This window comes from Somniosus microcephalus, chromosome 14, assembly GCF_052327205.1.
Source record: "Somniosus microcephalus isolate GS21.2 chromosome 14, FLI_Smic_1.0, whole genome shotgun sequence".
Classification (NCBI taxonomy): Eukaryota; Metazoa; Chordata; class Chondrichthyes; order Squaliformes; family Somniosidae; genus Somniosus; species Somniosus microcephalus.
The window spans coordinates 5555759-5577673 of record NC_141000.1 but is presented as its reverse complement, the minus strand read 5'-3'; the positions used below and the strand labels follow the sequence as shown (position 1 = coordinate 5577673).

Sequence of the window (21915 nt, the reverse complement as noted above, 5' to 3'; positions counted from 1 at the left end):
AAAAGTACAACAAGGTACACAAGGTGGCTGAGAAGAGTTCAGACGAACAGAATTCAGACTCAGACCCAAACGGCCAGGAGCTGGGTAGTCTGAGAATTCATAATGTGAGTAAGGAAGCTGACCTACAAACTATCTGGGTCATGCTAAAAATAGCTGGAATCCAAGTGAAAATGGAGTTGGACACTGGATCAGCTGTATCAGTCATAAATCGAAGGGATTACCACCGGCTCTTCTCACATATACCCTTAAGAGATACCAAGTTCGTATTTCAGACATACACGGGGCATAAAGTATACCCCATGGGAAAGATAAGAGTCAAGGTGAGAGATAGGGGTAAAGAACACCCAAGAATGAACTTATACGTACTACCTGAGGGAGGACCACCACTTCTAGGACGGGAGTGGATCAAGAAAATAGACATGGAATGGCACTACCTACAAGCAATGACGAGTGAGGACTCGGTGCAGACAAGCAGCTCAGACTCTGAGCCGGAAGACGATAAGTCCAGCCCAAGTATGAAAAACAAGGTTAACATGAACTCACTGACTAAGGTTGGAAAAACGATGGCGTGTATAAAGACAGAGAATTTTGAGTCTGTTCAAGTTACAGACATATGCATTACGGAGGAACACCGGGCTCGAACTCAACGTTATCTCAAAGTACGACAACAATTAGAACAATTGAGTTACCGTCTCGTACAAGAGATGAAAACAATGAAAAAGTTCTATGACACCGAATGGGAGAGTCTGGAAAGACAACAGAACCTGCTGGCTCAAGCAGAGAGCGACCATAGAGCCATCGTGACCAATTACCGATCACATCTCCCTTATGATGTTCAGGAGTTAGAATATTTGCATGATCTAGAGATACAGCATAAAGGCAACCCACGCTACACTGAGGATTTTGTTCTGCAATTGGAGACGGAGCTAGTGCAGGCAAGGTTTAGAGAAGCTGAATCGCAGTGTGCACTTAGAGATGCAGAAAAAAATCTTGGGCATAGAAAAGAGAAACGCTTCTTTACCTGATGTGAATAATGTGGCCATGTTGCAAGAGGAGCTTATAGGGGCGAAACTGAAAGAAGCTAAGCAAAGGATGTTGGAACTTGAAACACAGAACCAAATCAGCAGTAACCAGCCAGGTCGAACAGAGAAGGAGTGCAATGGTCTACAGGAGAAGGTGCAATATCTCTCAGCCCAGAATAAGGGACTACTCACTCAGTTAAATGAAAGTAAAGGGAAAATGGCTGAGATAGACTGCAAGAATAAAGAAGATTTGATGGCAGTGAGACTTCGAGAGGCAGATAGCATAGCAGCCTTGGCTGAGCTCCAACAGAAAATTGCGAAAGAAGCAAATGAAGAGGAATCTTCAGGAAGCCAGGATTTTATTCCAGTTCTTCTCTACGACTCCTTACAAGCAGAGTGTGAGAAGTTGAAAGAACAGTATGAACAGGCCCAGGCTACAATTCTGGAGGGGGTTAACTCGGCAACCTCCGAAAAGCTAGTTTCAGTAGAAGCATATGAGCAACTAAAGGTTGAACATGAGCAAGAAGTCCAAAGGCTGCAGGAAATTCTTGATGAGCTCAAGGCCAAGACAGACTCATCGGTAGAAGTTCCATCCATAGATGAGAAATTAGAGGTGAAAGACATGGCAGAACATGAAAGGCAAGATGTCCAAGAACTCAGAAAATTATTGAAGGAAACCCAAGACAAATATGAGGCGGCAATGACTGAGGTTCAACAACTTGAAGAACAGAGTCAACTGGGAATCCTTTCAGAGGAAGAAAAGGAAACTGTAAGAAACACAGAGACTGTAAGGCATGAGCTAGAGAGCATCATGGCACAAGAGCTAGATAGCATCATGGCACAACTTCTCTGAGCACTGAAAGCCAAAGTCCAAGAGGAAAAGAAGGTGAAAGCATTGGAGGAAAAGGTGGATGAAATGGAGAAGACTCTGATTCACAGTGTTCCCGTGGAAGAGTTAACGGTCAGCCAACTCCTTCATATGTTGAGGGACAAGACTCTGCAATGGGAACAATCTGAACACGAGCTTCAATCTTCAGAGGGAAGGAGTTCGGAGCTCTCAAAAGTTACGGATATAGCTGAGGGTGCAACACGGATTTTACTGGGATGCCAAAAGTACGCTGAATCACGTCAATGGGAACAACAGAATGTTGAAACAGATGCTCCAGTAGAAGGATTGAATAGCCCGATCAATCAATCTCCGATGGAAGGGGAAGTATTGAAGTCATTAGTGAAGGATTTGCAGGAAACCCAGGAAGAGTGGGATGAATATGAACGCATAAAGAAGTCTCTTCAGGAAAGATGTCTAGGGAGGGAACAACAGTCGGCTAACGTCCAGTTGGGTAAGGAAGAAGTAGCAGGCCCTCTCGCTAGACTAGCTCAGGATGACACCGAATATTACCATGACCTGCTGAGTGACACGGAATATTACGAGGACTTGGTCTGCCCAGCTTGTGATGAAAACTCCCAAAGTGCAGAAATCAGGATGAAGCACTTAAAGTCTAAGGAACATAGGGAGATGGTGGCGCTACAGCTGGCAGCTGAGAAGGGAGCCCCGAGAGTCTCCAAGAAGCAAAAAAGGAAAAGACGAAGCCGAAGATGATAACCATCTAAATCATTATCACTTCTAATGGGAAAGTAGGGAAAAATTACTAAGGCAGTCCAGCTGTTTGTAAAAGTCAGGACGGAAGTTCAAGCTGTTACGTCAAGGGAAAGACTATTGGATGAGTCACGCTAGCAATGTGAACCGGCTACACCACAGAGATGTTGTTCGGACCGAGTCAAGACCAGAGACTGAATCTGTGAACTGTTCCCACAGAGACTGAACCTGTGAACTGTTTTCCGCAGAGACTATATCTGTAAATTGTTTTACATGAAGTTGAATATATGTTATGTTTAATGGGGAATACGTATGTTGTAAGCTAAAAAGGGAGGATTGTAGTGTATGTAACCGTCTACCTTTAAGAGACTATTGTATGTAACCGTTCACCTTTAAGAGAACTATTTTAGGTGTGGCACTACTTGTTTGGCTTCTGTATACGGTAATAGCGACGGTGACCACACCGGTATACAAGTGCTGTGGCATGATTTATAGGGCAGATTCGCCCTGACCTTCGAATAGTAAAGTCCTGTTGTATGTTACTCCTGAAGTCTGTGTCGTTATTAACTGCACAACCCACAGACTTTACAAGGCTGATACCTGGGATGGCAGGAATGACGTATGAGGAGAGATTGTGTCGATTGGGCTTATACTCACTGGAGTTTAGAAGATTGAGAGGGGATCTCATCGAAACCTATAAAATTCTGTCAGGCCTGGACAGACTAGATGCAGGAAGGATGTTTCTGATGGCTGGGGAGTCCAGAACCAGGGGTCATAGTTTAAGGATAAGGAGTAAGCCATTTAGGACTGAAATGAGGAGGAATTTCTTCACCCAGAGAGTGGTGAACCTGTGGAATTCTCTGCCCCAGAGGGTGGTGGAGGCCAGTTCATTAAATATATTCAAGAAAGAGTTGGATATATTTCTTAAGGCTAAAGGGATCAAGGGATATGGGGAGAAGGCAGGGACAGGGTACTGAATTTGGATGATCAGCCATGATCTCATTGAATGGCGGAGCAGGCTCGAAGGGCCGAATGGCCTACTCCTGCTCCTATCTTCTATGTTTCTATAAGAGTCAACCACATAGTGTGGGACTGGAGTCACGTATAGGCCAGACTGGGTAGGGTGGCAGGTTACCACCCCAGAAGGACATGAGTGAACCAGTTGGGTTCTTGCAATGATCCAGTAACTTTTACAGTCATTTTTTGGACGCCAGCCCACACATTACCAGTGTTTAAATTTCACAACTTGTCACAGTGGAATTTGACCTGGTTATCAGTTGGCTGGCAGTTTACCACTGGGCTACCATCCCTGGCAACATTCTAAGGCTTCAGGTAGCACCCTAAGCCGATAGTCTATTAGTGTTATCTGGCCTGAGAATGTGCACACGTTTTAAAGAGGCACTATTTTCATCAAAAGATGTTTAGCAAACATATTCCTGTTTGGGGTGGGGGAGGAAAGAGCCGTGTCGTACTTTCATCATCATGATGTCACAGAAAGTGGTGCAATGGCCTGACACTGCATTATAGTTTGGTAAATAAATGAAATAAAATCCATCCAATATTTTTATCAACTCACTGTCCCTTTAAAAGTATTCGTAGATACTGTATTTTTATATAATATCAGCATTTCTAGATCTAGTAGTGCGCCTGTATTTAGCACAGATGTTAATTCAGAAAGTTGTCAGGAAAATCGCAGAGCCGACAATTTGTGGAGATTTGCATCGCAGTCCGTACTGCCCGCTTTTTAAAATTCCTGTGGCACTGATCTGACCTATGCAGCTCAGGTGGGTTTTAAACCTGCTTGTATGCAAGAAATTGTCCCATAAATTTCATTTGGCTTGACCAATCTATGTAACGAAGAGTCTTATTGCTGGTGCACACCCTCGGCACCACACGTTTCACAGGCATCAGGCCTGAAAATGTGACTTCACACATGTCGGGCAAAAAATCGGGATTGGCTCAAATAACCACTGACCTGTTGTACCAATCGATTATTTGATTGGCTGAATGTGAACAAATCAAAAGTCCCAAAAATGATATCCAAGTCATCAGGAAACAGGAAAGTCAAATCCCAAATAACAGAAAATGCTGGAAAAATTCAGCAGGCCAGGCAACATCCGTGGAGAGAGAAATAGTGTCAACGTTTCAGGTCAAAACCCTTCGTCAGGACTGTCAAATCCCAAAGTCAAATCCCAAAGTCTTTTCAAAGCTATTGTTCACATTTATTCACTGTTTTTGGCTGCCATTTCACTTCTTCGCTCAGGTCAGCATATACAGCGAAAAACAACAGCCACTAAATTCCCTGGGAGTTCCCCCAGTCTCCCGACTCCTTCCATTTGCCCTTTACAAAGCAGAGACGGTCCAGAACAGAGCTGGAACCAGGGACTTCCGAAACCATGAGCTTAGTCTTACAGAGTGAGGGAACAGATGTCCAACTAGGCTAGATGCAAGAAAGGGTGGACTGGTGGAGAGAGAGGAGACCTTGGTTGATTGGTTTTGTGTCTCGGAATTTTGTGGGAGAAGTAACAGGTTGGTACAGATGGTGATAAAACCAGAGTGTTATGTAAATAAAGAGAGGGATAAATAGTAAGGTCACCTGTGTATGACATGGAGATACATAGAGCAAGATAGAAGAGATTGGCCAGTTGATCAGGTATGTGGAGAAACATTTACTGGCTAGGGTAATGGGGCAAATTAGGACAGTGTTCAGTGTAGGCAGTGTTTGAGACAAAAGACAGAGAGACAATGGTAAAGTGGATACCTGTACAATGGGGGTGGGGTGTCTATGAGGTCAGGATGTAGACAGAAGAATCATTTTTGGACAGTGAAAAGATGACCCAGGTGGGAGTAATGTTGGGAAGCACATCTGATGGTGGAATTTCAAATGGGATGTTTCATTAGCGGGATATTGTTGGTGGGAAAAACACTTAAAGGTGCATTGGCAGTGCGATGAGGCATTACTGAGTAATGATGATCTTCTTGTTGACAGTCTCGGTATATAATTAGGTAAATAATGTGGGGATAGTGGATGTAGCTGATTATAAATAAAGGTTTTATAGAAAGTGGCAGCATATTTGTCTTTGAGGGCAGGGCCTAGTGTCTGACCAGGAGTGAGTAGCAACACTCCATATGCGTTCCTCAATGGACTCACAGCAAGGAATGCAGGAAGAAGCACTTGGCTCTGATTTTCCCATATGAGCTATGAATGCAAATTGTGACGTGACTGCGGGGCAGAACCCTAGGTTATTTCTGCCAATATACAACAATGGATTAGACAACAAATTCTGTATTATTAGTACAAAGTCATTAGATGTTATTACAGGGGTAATTTCACATGTCTGCATCCCAAAGTAGAGATTCACATGCCAGCGACGGACATCAGAATTGTGGTGCAAAAATTAGCCAGCCTGTTAGGCAGACGGCCCACTTTTGGAGCCATGAATTTTACTTGAGGGAATTTCAGATGGGCTGCACAAAGGGTGAGATGATTCAAAATGTCGCAAAGTGTGAGGTGGTTCATTTAGGCAGGAGGGATAAGGAGACACCTGGAGTACTGTGTGCAGTTTTGGTCTCCTTATCTAAGAAAGGATATACTTGCCATAGAGGGAGTGCAGCGAAGGTTCACCAGACTGATTCCTGGGGTGGCAGGACTGTCGTATGAGGAGAGATTGGGCCAACTAGGCCTGTATTCACTAGAGTTTAGAAGAATGAGGGGGGAACTCATTGAAACATATAAAATTCTGACAGGACTAGACAGACTGGATGCAGGGAGGATGTTTCCCCTGGCTGGGGGGTCTAGAATGAGGGGTTACAGTCTCAGGATACGTGGTAGGACATTTAAGACTGAGATGAGGAGAAATTTCTTCACTCGGAAGGTGGTGAACCTGTGGAATTCTCTACCACAGAAGGCTGTGGAGGCCAAGCCACTGAATATATTTAAGAAGGAGATAGATAGATTTCTAGACACAAAAGGCGTCAAGGGGTATGGGGAGAGAGCGGGAATATGATATTGAGAGAGGATCAGCCATGATCATATTGAATGGCGGAGCAGGCTCGAAGGGCCGAATGGCCGACTCCTGCTCCTATTTTTCTGTTTCTATATCCTTGGAAGGTAAGAATCAAAATGAAGTAGAAGAGCAAAGAGATCTGGGAATACAGATACATAAATTGTTAAAAGTAGCAACACAAATTAACAAGGCCATAAGGAGTGCAAACGAAGTACTGGTGCTCATTTCTAGTGGAATAGAATACAAAGCAGGTAGGTGATGTTAAACTTATATAGAATCTTGATTCGACCACACTTGGAATACTGTGGGCAGTTCATTACTATAAAAAGGTTATTGAAGCAATGGAGAAAGTGCAGGAAAGATTTACAAGGATGTTACTAGAATGTAGAGGATGTAACTATCAGGAAAGATTGAGAAGGCTGCAGCTCTTTTCTCTGGTAAAGGAAGATTGAGAAGTAATTATAGAATCGCACAGTGTAGAAGTAGTCCATTCGGCTCCTGCTGCCAGTGCTGGCTCTTTGAAACAGCTATCCAATTAGTTCCCCATAGCCCTGCAAATTTTTCCTTTAAGTATATATCCAATTCCCTTTTGAAAGTTACTATTGCATCTAAGAACATAAGAACATAAGAAATAGGAGTGGGAGTAGGCCACTCAGCCCTTTGAGCCTGCTCCGCCATTCAATGAGATCATGGCTGATCTACTTTGGATTACCTGAATATGTCATTGTTACTTACCTCCACACATTGTTCAACTGCAAATTGGTTTCCTTTCCACCAGAGAACTGTTCTTCATATAAACAGCCAACAAATTGGAATGATTAAAATTATGAAGGGGTCTACCCCTCTTTTTCCTCCCGTCCCGTGCAGCAGCCAACTTCCTGGCACCAGGGGTGGCTCTGCTGCACAGTACGGGAGGGAAAAGAGGGGTAGAGCTATAGTAACAGGGGATTCTATTGTAAGGGGAATAGATAGGCGTTTCTGCGGCCGCAAACGAGACTCCAGGATGGTGTGTTGCCTCCCTGGTGCAAGGGTCAAGGATGTCTCAGAGCGGCTGTAGAACATTTTGGAAGGAGAGGGTGAACAGCCAGTTGTCGTGGTACATATAGGTACCAACGATATAGGTAAAAAACGGGATGAGGTCCTAAAAGCTGAATATAGGGAGTTAGGAGGTATATTAAAAAATAGGACCTCAAAAGGTAGCAATCTCAGGATTGCTACCAGTGCCATGTGCTAGTCAGAGTAGAAATAGAAGGATATTTCAGATGAATACGTGGCTAGAGGAATGGTGCGAGGGGGAGGGATTCAAATTCCTGGGACATTGGAACCGGTTCTGGGGGAGGTGGGACCAGTTCAAACTGGACAGTTTGCACCTGGGCAGGGCCGGGACTGATGTCCTAGGGGGAGTGTTTGGTAGTGCTCTGGGGGAGGGTTTAAACTAAGATGGCAGGGGGTTGGGAACCTGAGCAGGGAGACAGAGGAAAGGGAAACAAGGATAAAAGCAAAAGATAGGAAGGAGAAAAACAAAAGTGGCAGTCAGAGAAATCAATGGTTTAAATCAAACATGGCCACAGTAAACAATAATTCTAATAGGTCTAAGAGCGTTAAAAAAACAAGCCTGAAGGCCTTGTGTCTTAATGCGCGGAGCATTCATAAGGTGGATGAATTAGCTGCACAAATAGAGGTAAACGAATATGATTTGATTGGGATTATGGAAATATGGCTCCAGGGTGGCCAAGGCTGGGAACTCAACATCCAAGGGTATTCAATATTCAGGAAAGATAAGCAAAAAGGAAAGGGAGGAGGGGTAGCATTGCTGGTTAAAGAAGGGATTAACACAATTGTAAGGAAGGATATTAGCTCTGATGATGTGGAATCTGTATGGGTAGAACTGAGAAATACCAAGGGGCAGAAAACATTAGTGGGAGTGGTATATAAACCTCCAAACAGTAATGCAGAGGTTGGGGATGGCATTAAAAGGGAAATTAGAGAAGCGTGCAATAAGGGCACAGCAGTCATCATGGGTGACTTTAATCTACATATAGATTGGGCTAACCAAATTAGTAACAATACTGTGGAGGAGGAATTCCTGGAGTGTTTACAGGATGGTTTCCTGGACCAATATGTCGAGGAACCAACCAGAGATCAGGCCATCTTAGACTGGGTATTGTGTAATGAGAAAGGATTAATTAGCAATCTTGTTGTACGAGGCCCCTTGGGTCGGAGCGATCATAATATGATAGAATTCTTCATTAAGATGGAGAATGAAGTAGTTGACTCAGAGACTAGGGTCCTGAATTTAAATAAAGGAAACTACGATGGTCTGAGGCGCGATTTGGGTAGGATTGATTGGGGAATGTCACTCAAAGGGTTGACGGTGGATAGGCAATGGCAAACATTCAAAGACTGCATGGATGAACTACAGAATTTGTTCATCCCAGTTTGGCAAAAAAAGGAACAAAAAAGGTGACTCAACCGTGGCTAACAAGGAAAATTAGGAATAGCATAATATCCAAGGAGAGGACATATAAATTGGCCAGAAAAAGCAGCAAACCGGAGGATTGGGAGCAGTTTAGGATTCAACAAAGGAGGACAAAGGGATTAATTAAGAAAGGGAAAATTGAATATGAGAATAAGCTTGCAGGGAACATAAAAACTGACTGTAAAAGCTTTGAAAGATATGTGAAGAGAAAAAGATTGGTGAAGTCAAGCGTAGGTCCCTTGCAGTCAGAATCAGGGGAATTTATAATGGGGAACAAAGAAATGGCACACCAATTAAATACATATTTTGGTTCTGTCTTCAAAAAAGGGGACACAAATAACCTCCCAGAGATGTCAGGGAACATAGAGTCTGATGAAAGGGAGGAACTGAAAGAAATCAGTATTTGTAGGGAAATGGTGTTTGGGAAATTGATGGGATTGAAGGCCAATAAATCCCCAGGGCCTGATAATCTACATCCTAGGGTACTTAAGGAAGTGACCCTAGAAATAGTAGATGCATTGCTGATCATCTTCCAACATTCGATGGAATCTGGAACAGTACCCATGGATTGGAGGGTAGCTAATGTTACCCCACTATTCAAAAAAGAGAGAAAATGGGGAATTACAGACCGGTAAGCCTGACATCGGTAGTGGGGGAAATGCTAGAGTCCATTATAAAAGATGTAATAGCAGAGCACTTGGAAAACAGTGACAGGATCGGACAAAGTCAACATGGATTTACAAAAGGTAAATGGTGCTCGACTAACCTACTGGAATTTTTTGAGGATGTAACTGGTAAAATAGATAAAGGGAGAACCAGTGGATGTGGTGTATTTGGACTTTCAGAAGGCTTTTGATAAGATCCCGCATAAGAGATCAGCGTGTAAAGTTAAGGCACATGGGATTGGGGGCAAGGTATTGACTTGGATAGAGAACTGGTTGGCAGACAGAAAGCAAAGAGTTGGAATAAACAGGTCTTTTTCCGAGTGGCAGGCAGTGACTAGTGGGGTACCGCAGGGATCGGTCCTTGGACCCCAGCTATTCACAATATATATTAATGATCTAGACAAGAGAACTAGATGTAATATCTCCAAATTTGCAGACGACACAAAGCTGGGTGGGTGTGTGTGCTATGAGGAGGATGCCGAGAAACTCCAGGATGATTTGGACAGGTTGGGTGATTGGGCAAAAGCATGGCAGATGCAATATAACGTGGATAAATGTGAGGTTATCCACTTTGGTGGCAAAAACAGGAAGGCAAATTATTATCTGAATGGCAATAGATTGGGAGAAGGAGAAGTGCAACGAGACTTGGGTGTCCTTGTGCATCAGTCGCTGAAGGTAAGCATGCAGGTGCAGCAGGTGGTTAAGAAGGCAAATGGTATGTTGGCCTTTGTAGCGAGAGGGTTTGAGTACAGGAACAAGGATGTCTTGTTGCAGTTGTATAGGGCCTTGGTGAGACCACATCTTGAGTATTGTGTGCAGTTTTGGTCGCCTTATCTGAGGAAGGATGTTCTTGCCATGGAAGGAGTTCAGCGAAGATTCACCAGGCTGATACCTGGGATGGCAGGAATGACATATGAGGAGAGATTGGGACGATTGGGCTTGTACTCACTGGAGTTTAGAAGAATGAGAGGGGATCTCATTGAAACTTATAAAATTCTGACAGGACTGGACAGACTAGATGCAGGAAGGATGTTCCCGATGGTCGGGGAGTCCAGAACCAGGGGTCACAGTCTAAGGATAAGGGGTAGGCAATTTAGGACTGAAATGAGGAGGAATTTTTTCACCCAGAGAGTGGTGAACCTGTGGAATTCTCCACCACAGAAAGCAGTAGAGGCCAATTCATTAAATATATTCAAGAAGGAGTTGAATATATTTCTTAAGGCTAAAGGGATCAAGGGGTATGGGGAGAAAGCAGGGACCGGGTACTGAAATTGGATGATCAGCCATGATCTTATTGAATGGCGGAGCAGGCTCAAGGGGCTGAATGGCCTACTCCTGCTCCTATCTTCTATGTTTCTATGTTTATGTTTATGTTTGTCGGGTATTCGTAGAGAAACTGTTTCCATTTGTGGGTGAGTCCAGAACAAGAGAGCATAAATGTAAGATAGCTACTAAAAGATCAAATAAAGAAATAGAATGTGGGGCTCATCACCACATGGAGTGGTTCAAGTAGAGAGCATTCAAGGTCGGGTTGATGCATGAGGAAGAAAGGGACTAGAGGGTTATGGGGGCAGGGTGGAAAGAGGTAATTAGAGTGTGAGGAGGCTTGTGTGGACTATAAACATCAGTATAGACCAATTGACCCCAATGGCCTATTTCTGGACTGTAGATTCTATGTAATTTTCAGACAGTGACCATGATAAACTATCCCTCCTCGTCCTTCTTAACCTGTCTGCAGCTTTTGATACGGTTGACCACGCCATCTTCCTACAACACCTCTCTTCACTTCTCCAGCTCAGTAAGACTGCCCTTGCCTGGTTCCACTCTGGCTTATCTGATCATAGCCAGAGCATCTCCTGCAATGTCTTCACTTCCCACTCCTGCACTGTTACATTTGGAGTTCCCAAGGATCTATCCTTGGCCCCCTCCTCTTCCTCATCTATTTTCTGCCTCGTGGCAGCATCATCTTTAGACATGGGGTCAGGTTCCACACGTACGCTGACGACACCCAGTCTCTACCTTACCACCACCTCTCTCTTAACACAGAGGCAGTGGAAGGGTCGTCAGGCTGCTTGTCCAATATCCAATCTTAGATGAGCCACTGTTTCCTCCAGTGAAACATTAGGAAGATCAAAGCTATTGGCTCTGTAGTGCACCTTGGGACATTTTTCTACCTTAAAAGGTGCTATATAAATCTAAGTTGTTGGTTAAATTTGTGATCAAAAGTAAGTGTTAAAAATGACAGTTAAATAGGATCCAGTTAGAGCTTGGTCATTTGCTGTCAAGGATGGGCTTTTTCAAAGCTTCAGAAGTTTCATTCTGCTCCAGAACTCCAGGATTTTGCATACACAGAACTAGGTGTGTCCACCCCAGGTACTGTTTCATGTGGCACGGTGATGGATCAACCACGGCCACATCTAGGCAGCAGCAGGACTAGGGAAAACATTATAAAACTTATAAAATTCTAACAGGACTAGACAGACTAGATGCAGGAAGGATGTTCCCGATGGCAGGGGAGTCCAGAACCAGGGGTCACAGTCTAAGGATAAGGGGTAAGCCATTTAGGACTGAGATGAGGAGGAATTTCTTCACCCAGAGAGTGGTGAACTTGTGGAATTCTCTACCACAGAAGGCAGTTGAGGCCAATTCATTAAATATATTCAAGAAGGAGTTGGATATATTTCTTAATGCTAAAAGGACCAAGGGATATAGGGAGAAGGCAGGGACAGGGTACTGAGTTTGGATGATCAGCCATGATCTCATTAAATGGCGGAGCAGGCTCAAGGGGCTGAATGGCTTACTCCTGCTCCTATCTTCTATGTTTCGATGTTTATACACAACCTTCCAGATCCCACACTGCACAGGAGCAATGCCATGGGAGATCTACTAATGATTATTAATTCCCTGGTAAGAGCCAGTGTGACAATAACTTTTTTTATTCCACTGATTTGAAACCTGTAACAATGCTCAGATTACTCACTCCATAGAAAAGCCCAAATCGGCTATCTAGGAAAATGCTTGGCAGCAGTTTATGACCAAGTTTCAGCAAAGGATCCTCGTAGCCCCACAGCAATTCGTCCACACTGTAAGTCTGAAACATGGTATTGCTCTTCAAGGCAAATAAAGCTGACGCAATCATTTTCTTGGCTATACTGCTGTACTTCATCCTTTGCAGCAGAGTCTGGGAAAGGAAATGAGGAAGGTAATTGTCAGTCTCATTCACACAAACAAAGCCTCACTACAGCTAATGTGTACCCAGCCCCGATATCACAACCTGTCAGAAACTAACAATCAAAAGGCAGCCACAGTTGCCTGGAAAAGAAAATATTTAAACATTGTCATACAACACAAATGATTTTATTGATACCTTATCAAACTAAAAAGCACATATGGAAATAGACCAGCCAGGGTTTGCCATATGAAGAAACTCCAGCCCTACTGATCAGCTGGTAGAAAGGTTAAACAGTGCTGTACACCCCAGTACTGGGAGATCTCGGTGGTCTCCAATCAACTTTACTAATCAGGATCCCTTGAAGATGATACTATCTGTGTTTTCAAATTGCAGCCCTCCAAGCAATGTGGCCCAAATAAGTCTGAGAAAACAGTCTGAGAAAATTAATGTGTGGGCTTCAACGCGAGTAATGGTAGACTCCTGCTGATGGTCAATAGAGAGGATTTTTGTGCCAAGAATGGCCTTTAGGGCCTGAAAGAAGTACAAAATAAAGCATTCCTGGAAAATATTTGGCAACTATAGGAGACAGCATGGGCCAGTATCATTCAATGATTGGGCCAGTGTCATTCAATGATTGGGCCAGTGTCATTCAATGATTGGGACAGTGTCATTCAATGATTGGGACAGTGTCATTCAATGATTGGGACAGTGTCATTCAATGATTGGGACAGTGTCATTCAATGATTGGGACAGTGTCATTCAATGATTGGAGCAGCTCTCAGGACGATAATACATTCCGAAGAAATTTATTCTCCCATTCTCACCTTTCTACTTGGATTTCTTAGGAGGATCACGTGCTGCATCATACATGCTTTATCAATAAATTAGATCACTTACAACAAGTGGAATGTTGATTGTGGTAACTAAGTCGTTTCTTGGGTCACCGACTGACATTGCTGGTTCGAATGTGAAGCTTCGGGAAGTAGTAGCTGATATCGTGGCATTGTCGAATAATGAGATGTTGGATCTGTGTCTGAACTCCCTGTTTGAAATGAGATTGATTGGGGGCTGTCAGGTCACAACGGATAATATTGATCATGCTGGAAAAGTTAAACACTTTGGATGTGAGATTATGAGGAACACATACGCAGTAATGCACCTTCTACTGATTGTAAACTAAAGGCAACAGCAGCATTTAAGGCCACTTAGTGTAATCCCAGATATCGAAAGGGTTCAGATCACAATGATAGGAAAGGAATTCTGATTTGTAGGCACAGTTCCCCATGTGGAGCAATTATGCTTCGTCTAATCCAAAATCATCAACTCATTTATAAAGAATAATATTTAAGGGGAAGCTGAATAAGTACATGAGGGAGAAAGGAATAGAATGATATGGTGATAGGGTGAGATGAAGTTAAAAAGAAAAGAAAGACTTGCATTTATATAGCGCCTTTCACGACCACCGGACGTCTCAAAGCGCTTTACAGCCAATGAAGTACTTTTTGAAGTGTAGTCGCTGTTGTAATGTGGGAAACACAGCAGCCAATCTGTACACAGCAAGCTCCCACAAACAGCAATTTGTTAATGACCAGATAATCTGTTGTTTTTTTGTAATGTTGATTGAGGGATAAATATTGCCCAGGACACTGGGGAGAGCTCCCCTGCTCTTCTTCGAAATAGTGGCCATGGGATCTTTTATGTCCACCTGAAAAGGCAGAATGGGCCTCGGTTTAACATCTCATCTGAAAGACGGCACCTCTGACAGTGCAGCACTCCCTCAGCACTGCCCTGGAGTGTCAGCCTAGATTTGTGCTCAAATCCCTGGAGTGGGACTTGAACCCACAACCTTCTGACTGCAGAGGCAAGAGTGCTGCCCACTGAGCCATGGCTGACACTGACAAGGAGGAGGCTGGTATGGAGCATAAATCTGGCATAGACCTGTTGGGCTGAATGGCCTGATTCTGTGCTGTAATTTCGATGTAATTTGATGTAGAATGCAATTGTGATTTTAGTACACTAACACACAGATGCCAATCTCAGCCTTGCTGTTTGTAGCTATGTCAAGTAGAGACTAGATGCTTCTGCACAGGGAGGGAGAGTGGTCCCAGACCACCAGAACGTCCCAAGTGCACTCACGCGTTGGGCGCCGAATTTCTGGGCCATTATTGAAAGCTAATGGCAGTGCCCTAAAATACTATAATACTCATCAGGACATAAGAACATAGTAAATAGGAGCAGGAGTCGGCCATTCAGCCCCTCGAGCCTGCTCCGTTATTTAATGAGATCATGGCTGATCATCGACCTCAACTCCACTTTCCTGCCCGATCTCCATATCCCTTGATTCCCCCCAGAGTCCAAAAATCTATCGATTTCTGTTTTGAATATACTCAATGACTGAGCCTCCACAGCCCTCTGGGGGTAGAGAATTCCAAAGATTCCAAAGACATCTTTTATAAACCTCAGTGGGGACTTTAGGATTCCTTCTTTAGATCCTTGCAGATTCTCAGCACTATTATGGGATATATCAACGGAGGTCAATACAAATCTTTAGTGCACTGGATCTGAACTTAATTATATTTTACGTAATAGTTCTTTGCATTTTAATAATGCTTTAATACCAATTTCATGCAAAACATTGTTGTGCTTATCATAGAAACATAGAAACATAGAAGATAGGAGCAGGAGTAGGCCATTCGGCCCCTCGAGCCTGCTCCGCCATTCAATGAGATCCTGGTTGATCATCCAAACTCAGTGCCCTGTCCCTGCTTTCTCCCCATATCCCTTGATCCCTTTAGCCTTAAGAAATATATCCAACTCCTTCTTGAATATATTTAATGAACTGGCCTTGACAGCCTTCTGTGGTAGAGAATTCCACAGGTTCACCACTCTCTGGGTGAAGAAATTCCTCCTCATCTCAGTCCTAAATGGCTTACCCTTTACCCTTAGACTGTGACCCCTGGTTCTGGACTCCCCCGTCATCGGGAACATCCTTCCTGCATCTAGTCTGTCCAGTCCTGTCAGAATTTTATAAGTTTCAATGAGATCCCCTCTCATTCTTCTAAACTCCAGCGAATATAAGCCCAATCGACCCAATCTCTCCTCATACATCATTCCTGCCATCCCAGGTATCAGCCTGGTGAATCTTCGCTGCACTCCCTCCATGGCAAGAACATCCTTCCTCAGATAAGGCGACCAAAACTGCACACAATACTCAAGGTGTGGTCTCACCAAGGCCCTGTACAACTGCAGCAAGACATCCTTGTTCCTGTACTCAGGTGGGTTCCTGTATCGAGATGGGGTCAGTGCAGAGAAATTTGCCCCAGAGCCAAAATGTCTGAGTAACAGGTACGGCTGGTAAGCGGGCTAATGAGCGGCGGCTGGAGGCTGGCCGTGTGGATGTCCCAGGAGCTCGGATCAGAGCGAGCTCGTCAACCTCGGATGGTGTGGGCGAGTGTCGGGCTGTGAGGAGCTGGTGATTGGGGCCTCGGATGCTGTGGGTGAGTGTCGGACTGTGAGGAGGGGGGAGGGGGGAGGGAGCTGGTGATTGGGGCCTCGGATGGTGTGGGTGAGTGTCGGGCTGTGAGGAGGGGGAGGAGCTGGTGATTGGGGCCTCGGATGGTGTGGGTGAGTGTCAGGCTGTGAGGAGGGGGAGGAGCTGGTGATTGGGGCCTCGGATGGTGTGGGCGAGTGTCAGGCTGTGAGGAGGGGGAGGAGCTGGTGATTGGGGCCTCGGATGGTGTGGGCGAGTGTCGGGCTGTGAGGAGGGGGAGGAGCCGGTGATTGGGGCCTCGGATGGTGTGGGTGAGTGTCGGACTGTGAGGAGGGGGGAGGGAGCTGGTGATTGGGGCCTCGGATGGTGTGGGTGAGTGTCGGGCTGTGAGGAGGGGGAGGAGCCGGTGATTGGGGCCTCGGATTGTGTGGGTGAGTGTCGGACTGTGAGGAGGGGGAGGAGCTGGTGATTGGGGCCTCGGATTGTGTGGGTGAGTGTCGGGCTGTGAGGAGGGGGAGGAGCCGGTGATTGGGGCCTCGGATGGTGTGGGTGAGTGTCGGGCTGTGAGGAGGGGGGAGGGAGCTGGTGATTGGGGCCTCGGATGGTGTGGGAGAGTGTCGGGCTGTGAGGAGAGGGAGGAGCTGGTGATTGGGCCCTCGGATGGTGGGGTTGAGTGTCAGGCTGTGAGGAGGGGGAGGAGCTGGTGATTGGGGCCTCGGATGGTGTGGGTGAGTGTCGGGCTGTGAGGAGGGGGGAGGGAGCTGGTGATTGGGGCCTCGGATGGTGTGGGTGAGTGTCGGGCTGTGAGGAGGGGGGAGGGAACTGGTGATTGGGGCCTCGGATGGTGTGGATGAGTGTCGGGCTGTGAGGAGGGGGAGGAGCTGGTGATTGGGGCCTTGGATGGTGTGGGTGAGTGTCGGGCTGTGAGGAGGGGGGAGGGAGCTGGTGATTGGGGCCTCGGATGGTGTGGATGAGTGTCGGGCTGTGAGGAGGGGGGAGGGAGCTGGTGATTGGGGCCTCGGATGGTGTGGGTGAGTGTCGGGCTGTGAGGAGGGGGGAGGGAGCTGGTGATTGGGGCCTTGGATGGTGTGGGTGAGTGTCAGGCTGTGAGGAGGGGGAGGAGCTGGTGATTGGGACCTCGGATGGTGTGGGTGAGTGTCGGGCTGTGAGGAGGGGGAGGGAGCTGGTGATTGGGGCCTCGGATGGTGTGGGTGAGTGTCGGGCTGTGAGGAGGGGGGAGGGAGCTGGTGATTGGGGCCTCGGATGGTGTGGGTGAGTGTCGGGCTGTGAGGAGGGGGGGAGGGAGCTGGTGATTGGGGCCTCGGATGGTGTGGGTGAGTGTCGGCTGTGAGGAGGGGGGAGGGAACTGGTGATTGGGGCCTCGGATGGTGTGGATGAGTGTCGGGCTGTGAGGAGGGGGAGGAGCCGGTGATTGGGGCCTCGGATGGTGTGGGTGAGTGTCAGGCTGTGAGGAGGGAGGGAGCTGGTGATTGGGGCCTCGGATGGTGTGGGTGAGTGTCGACTGTGAGGAGGGGGAGGAGCTGGTGATTGGGGCCTCGGATGGTGTGGGTGAGTGTCGGGCTGTGAGGAGGGGGAGGAGCCGGTGATTGGGGCCTCGGATGGTGTGGGTGAGTGTCGGGCTGTGAGGAGGGGGGAGGGAGCTGGTGATTGGGGCCTCGGATGGTGTGGGTGAGTGTCGGGCTGTGAGGAGGGGGGAGGGAGCTGGTGATTGGGGCCTCGGATGGTGTGGTGAGTGTCAGGCTGTGAGGAGGGGGAGGAGCTGGTGATTGGGGCCTCGGATGGTGTGGGTGAGTGTCGGGCTGTGAGGAGGAGCTGGTGATTGGGGCCTCGGATGGTGTGGGTGAGTGTCGGGCTGTGAGGAGGGGGAGGAGCTGGTGATTGGGGCCTTGGATGGTGTGGGTGAGTGTCGGACTGTGAGGAGGGAGGGAGCTGGTGATTGGGGCCTCGGATGGTGTGGGTGAGTGTCGGGCTGTGAGGAGGGGGGAGGGAGCTGGTGATTGGGGCCTCGGATGGTGTGGGTGAGTGTCAGGCTGTGAGGAGGGGGAGGAGCCGGTGATTGGGGCCTCGGATGGTGTGGGTGAGTGTCAGGCTGTGAGGAGGGGGAGGAGCCGGTGATTGGGGCCTCGGATGCTGTGAACAGTGGCCACATTATTCAGGTGGGAAGTTCCGCCGTTGCTTTCTGCAGATTCAATCTGCATCAAAATGACAACAAACGTTGCCTCACTATGCTGCACAAACTACATTTTCCGTCCTGGCTACTTTGCTGTGCTCCCACCCTGTGTGTCCCCGCATTCGGTTTAGAAAATATGGTCAAGCTAGATTAAACTCGACAAAAGGGGAGGGAGTTTTAACCCCAAAAAACAGGGGTTGGGGGTCGGGTTAGAGATTAAAGTGTTAAAAAACTGAATCCCGAGAATCCATCTGGCGAGGCAACAGAGCTTGGTAATGCTAATCAGGCCCTGCTATTAAATTCGGCAGGGCCCCTGCGCCTGGCTGCTTCCGAGCACCCGCCCCCAACTCCCCACCCGCCTCCTGATTAAAATTCTGGCCAAGGGCCTTGTTGGCCAACTGTGTTCAAAGGTGAAGCAATGGGTGAGCCAGTTTACTCAGTAAGTCCGTGGGCTCATTATCCTTTACATCATTATGTCAGGTCTGCCAGTCATGGATTGTGTACAGCTCAATCTTCTTTTTAAATCAACAGAGTACAAACAGATTTCCTCTTCGCTCCTTTACCCTTCCCGCTGAAAAGTTGGAAAGCAGGCAACTTTAACTTACACAACATATTTACATTTCACAACAGCACATTGAAATGAACTGAGTTCCAGGTCTCTGGATATTAGGGTTCCAGGTCTGGCGCGAAGCTGTGAGCCAAGGTACTCAGGCAGAAGGGACCAATCCCTTCATTCACAAACTGGGGGCAAGTGTCACCTGATTGAGTGTCACCTGACTGAGTGTCGTGTACTCAAAGGTCACGTTATCAAACATCCAGGAATATTTCCAGTCAGAGCTGGTAGCTCTAAACACAACGGATTCCATGGCTTCGATATTAGCCCCGTCGCGATGGGTGCGAGAGGATCGAGGCGGGGAGATCGGGCCTCAGTCTGGCGGGGGGGGGGGGGGAGGGAGATCAGGCCTCAGTCTGGTGGGGGGAGATCAGGCCTCAGTCTGGGTGGGGGGGGAGATCGGGCCTCAGTCTGCGGGGGGGGGGGGGGGGGGAGAGATCAGGCCCAGTCTGGGGGGGGGGGGGGGAAAGGGAGATCAGGTCTCAGTCTGGGGGAGGGGGGAGATCAGGCCTCAGTCTGGCGGGGGGAGATCGGGCCTGAGTCTGGGGGGGGGGGGGGGAGATCAGGCCTCAGTCTGGGGGGGGGGGGGGGAGGGGGATCAGGCCTCAGTCTGCGGGGGGGGGGGGGGAGGGATCGGGCCTCAGTCTGGGTGGGGGGGGAGGGATCGGGCCCCAGTCGGGAGGTGCGGGGGGGGGGGGGGGGGGGGAGATCAGGCCTCAGTCTGGCGGGGGGGGGGGGATCGGGCCTCAGTCTGGGGGGGGGAGATCAGGCCTCAGTCTAGGGGGGCGGGGGGAAGATCGGGCCTCAGTCTAGGGGGGGTGGGGGGAGATCGGGCCTCAGTCTGGGGGGGGGGGGGGGGGGATTGGGCCTCAGTCTGGGGGAGGGGGGGAGATTGGGCTTCAGTCTGGCGGGGCGGAGATCGGGCCCAGTCTTTTGGGGAGGGGGGGAGGGGAATGGGTACATTCTTTTAATGCGGGGTGGGGGGGGGAGCACTCCTGCTCCTCCCAGCTACCCGTTCACATTAGTCTGGGGTGACCTTCCTGCTGGTGGGCACCACATTGCACTGGGTGAGTTCAACACGTGGCAAGTGAAGCTCTGGGTTATTCGAAAATCCAGTCCCGCTCCTTCAGGAAGCGCCGGACCCTAATTTAAATAAATGATTTCCCCCTTTGAATGTTCCCGACGGGTGCTCCTGACCCCAGCGCAGCCTCCTGATCCAACGTGGCGAGTGTTTCCTGCCCTCCATATTGAAGTGCCCGAAAATCGCTGAATTTCGAGACCAAGCCTTTTGAAAATATTTAGAAGAGTTTTGTTTGTTTTGGGAGGAGATTCTCCACGAATCACTCCCACTGCAATACACTATAACATGCAAATGGCACAGTTATGTATCTTGAGAAGATTAATGTCATCATATCGTTGACAAACCTTTCTCTATTTGTTTACATATAGTTAGAGCCCAGTGGAGATGAAATGCTGCAATTAACTTCCGTGGGATCACAGAATAATGGATAAGTGGGATGGTGTTATAATGTAGAAGTGAAGTTAAATGGCCACACTGAAACACATTCCCACTTATCCACAAGAGAGTTCCAGTTCTGACGAAGGGTCATCAACCTGAACCATTAACTCTGTTTCTCTCTCCACAGATGCTGCCTGACATGCTGAGTGTTTCCAGCATTCTCTGTTTTTAGCCCCGGTATCATTCTGGTGAATCTGCGCTGCTCCCCCTCCAGGGCCAATTTAGCCTTCCTGAGGTGCGGGGCCCAGAACTGAACACAGTGTCCAGATGGGCTTTATACAACTCTAGTATAACAGAAAGAGGAAACATAAGAACTAAGAGCAGGAGTGGGCCATTCAGCCCCTCGAGCCTGCTCCGCCATTCAATAAGATCATGGCTGATCATCGACCTCAACTCCGCCCGATCTCCATATCCCTTGATTCCCCTAGAGTCCCAAAATCTATCGATCTCAGCCTTGAATATACTCAAAGACTCAGCATTCACAGCCCTCTGGGGCAGAGAATTCCAAAGATTCACAACCCTCTGAGTGAAGAAATTCCTCCTCATCTCAGTCTTAAATGGCCGACCCCTTATCCTGAGACTGTGACCCCTGGTTCTAGACTCTCCAGCCAGGGGAAACAACCTCTCAGCATCTACCCTGTCAATCCCTTTCAATGAGATCACCTCGCATTCTTCTAAACTCCAGAGAGTATCGGCCCATTCTACACAATGTCTCCTCATAGGACAGCCCTCTCATCCCAGGAATCAATCTAGTGAACCTTCGTTGCACCGCCTCCAAGGCAAGTATATCCTTCCTTAGATAAGGAGACCAAAACTGTGCACAGTACTCCAGGTGTGGTCTCACCAAGGCCCTGTACAATTGTAGCAAGACTTCCTTGCTCTTATACTCCAACCCCCTTGCAATAAAGGCCAACATAGAACATAGAAAAATAGGAGCAGGAGTAGGCCATTCGGCCCTTAGAGCCTGCTCCGCCATTCAATATGATCATGGCTTTATCTCAATACCATATTCCTGCTCCCTCCCCATACCCCTTGATGCCTTTTGTGTCTAGAAATCTATCTCTCTCCTTCTTATGTTTATGTATTACAAGCCAAATGAATGTTGAATGTTAAATGTCTTAATCTAAATGTACACTCTCGGGAGCCGCAAGCCTACATTT

At 47.4% G+C, this 21915-nt stretch overlaps 1 protein-coding gene across 2 annotated transcripts in view; it reads right to left on the bottom strand.

The window, feature by feature from the left end:
- LOC147107295 (lysosome membrane protein 2-like) overlaps positions 1–21915 on the bottom strand; it is a 92911-nt gene that overhangs the window by 57086 nt on the left and 13910 nt on the right. For both annotated transcript variants that reach the window (XM_086006178.1, XM_086006177.1), the window contains exons 3-4: positions 13840–13984; positions 12751–12951 (exon numbers count right to left, since the gene is read on the bottom strand). In XM_086006178.1, coding sequence (XP_085862304.1) covers positions 12751–12951; positions 13840–13984 — 346 coding nt within the window. The remainder of the gene's footprint in view (positions 1–12750; positions 12952–13839; positions 13985–21915) is intronic.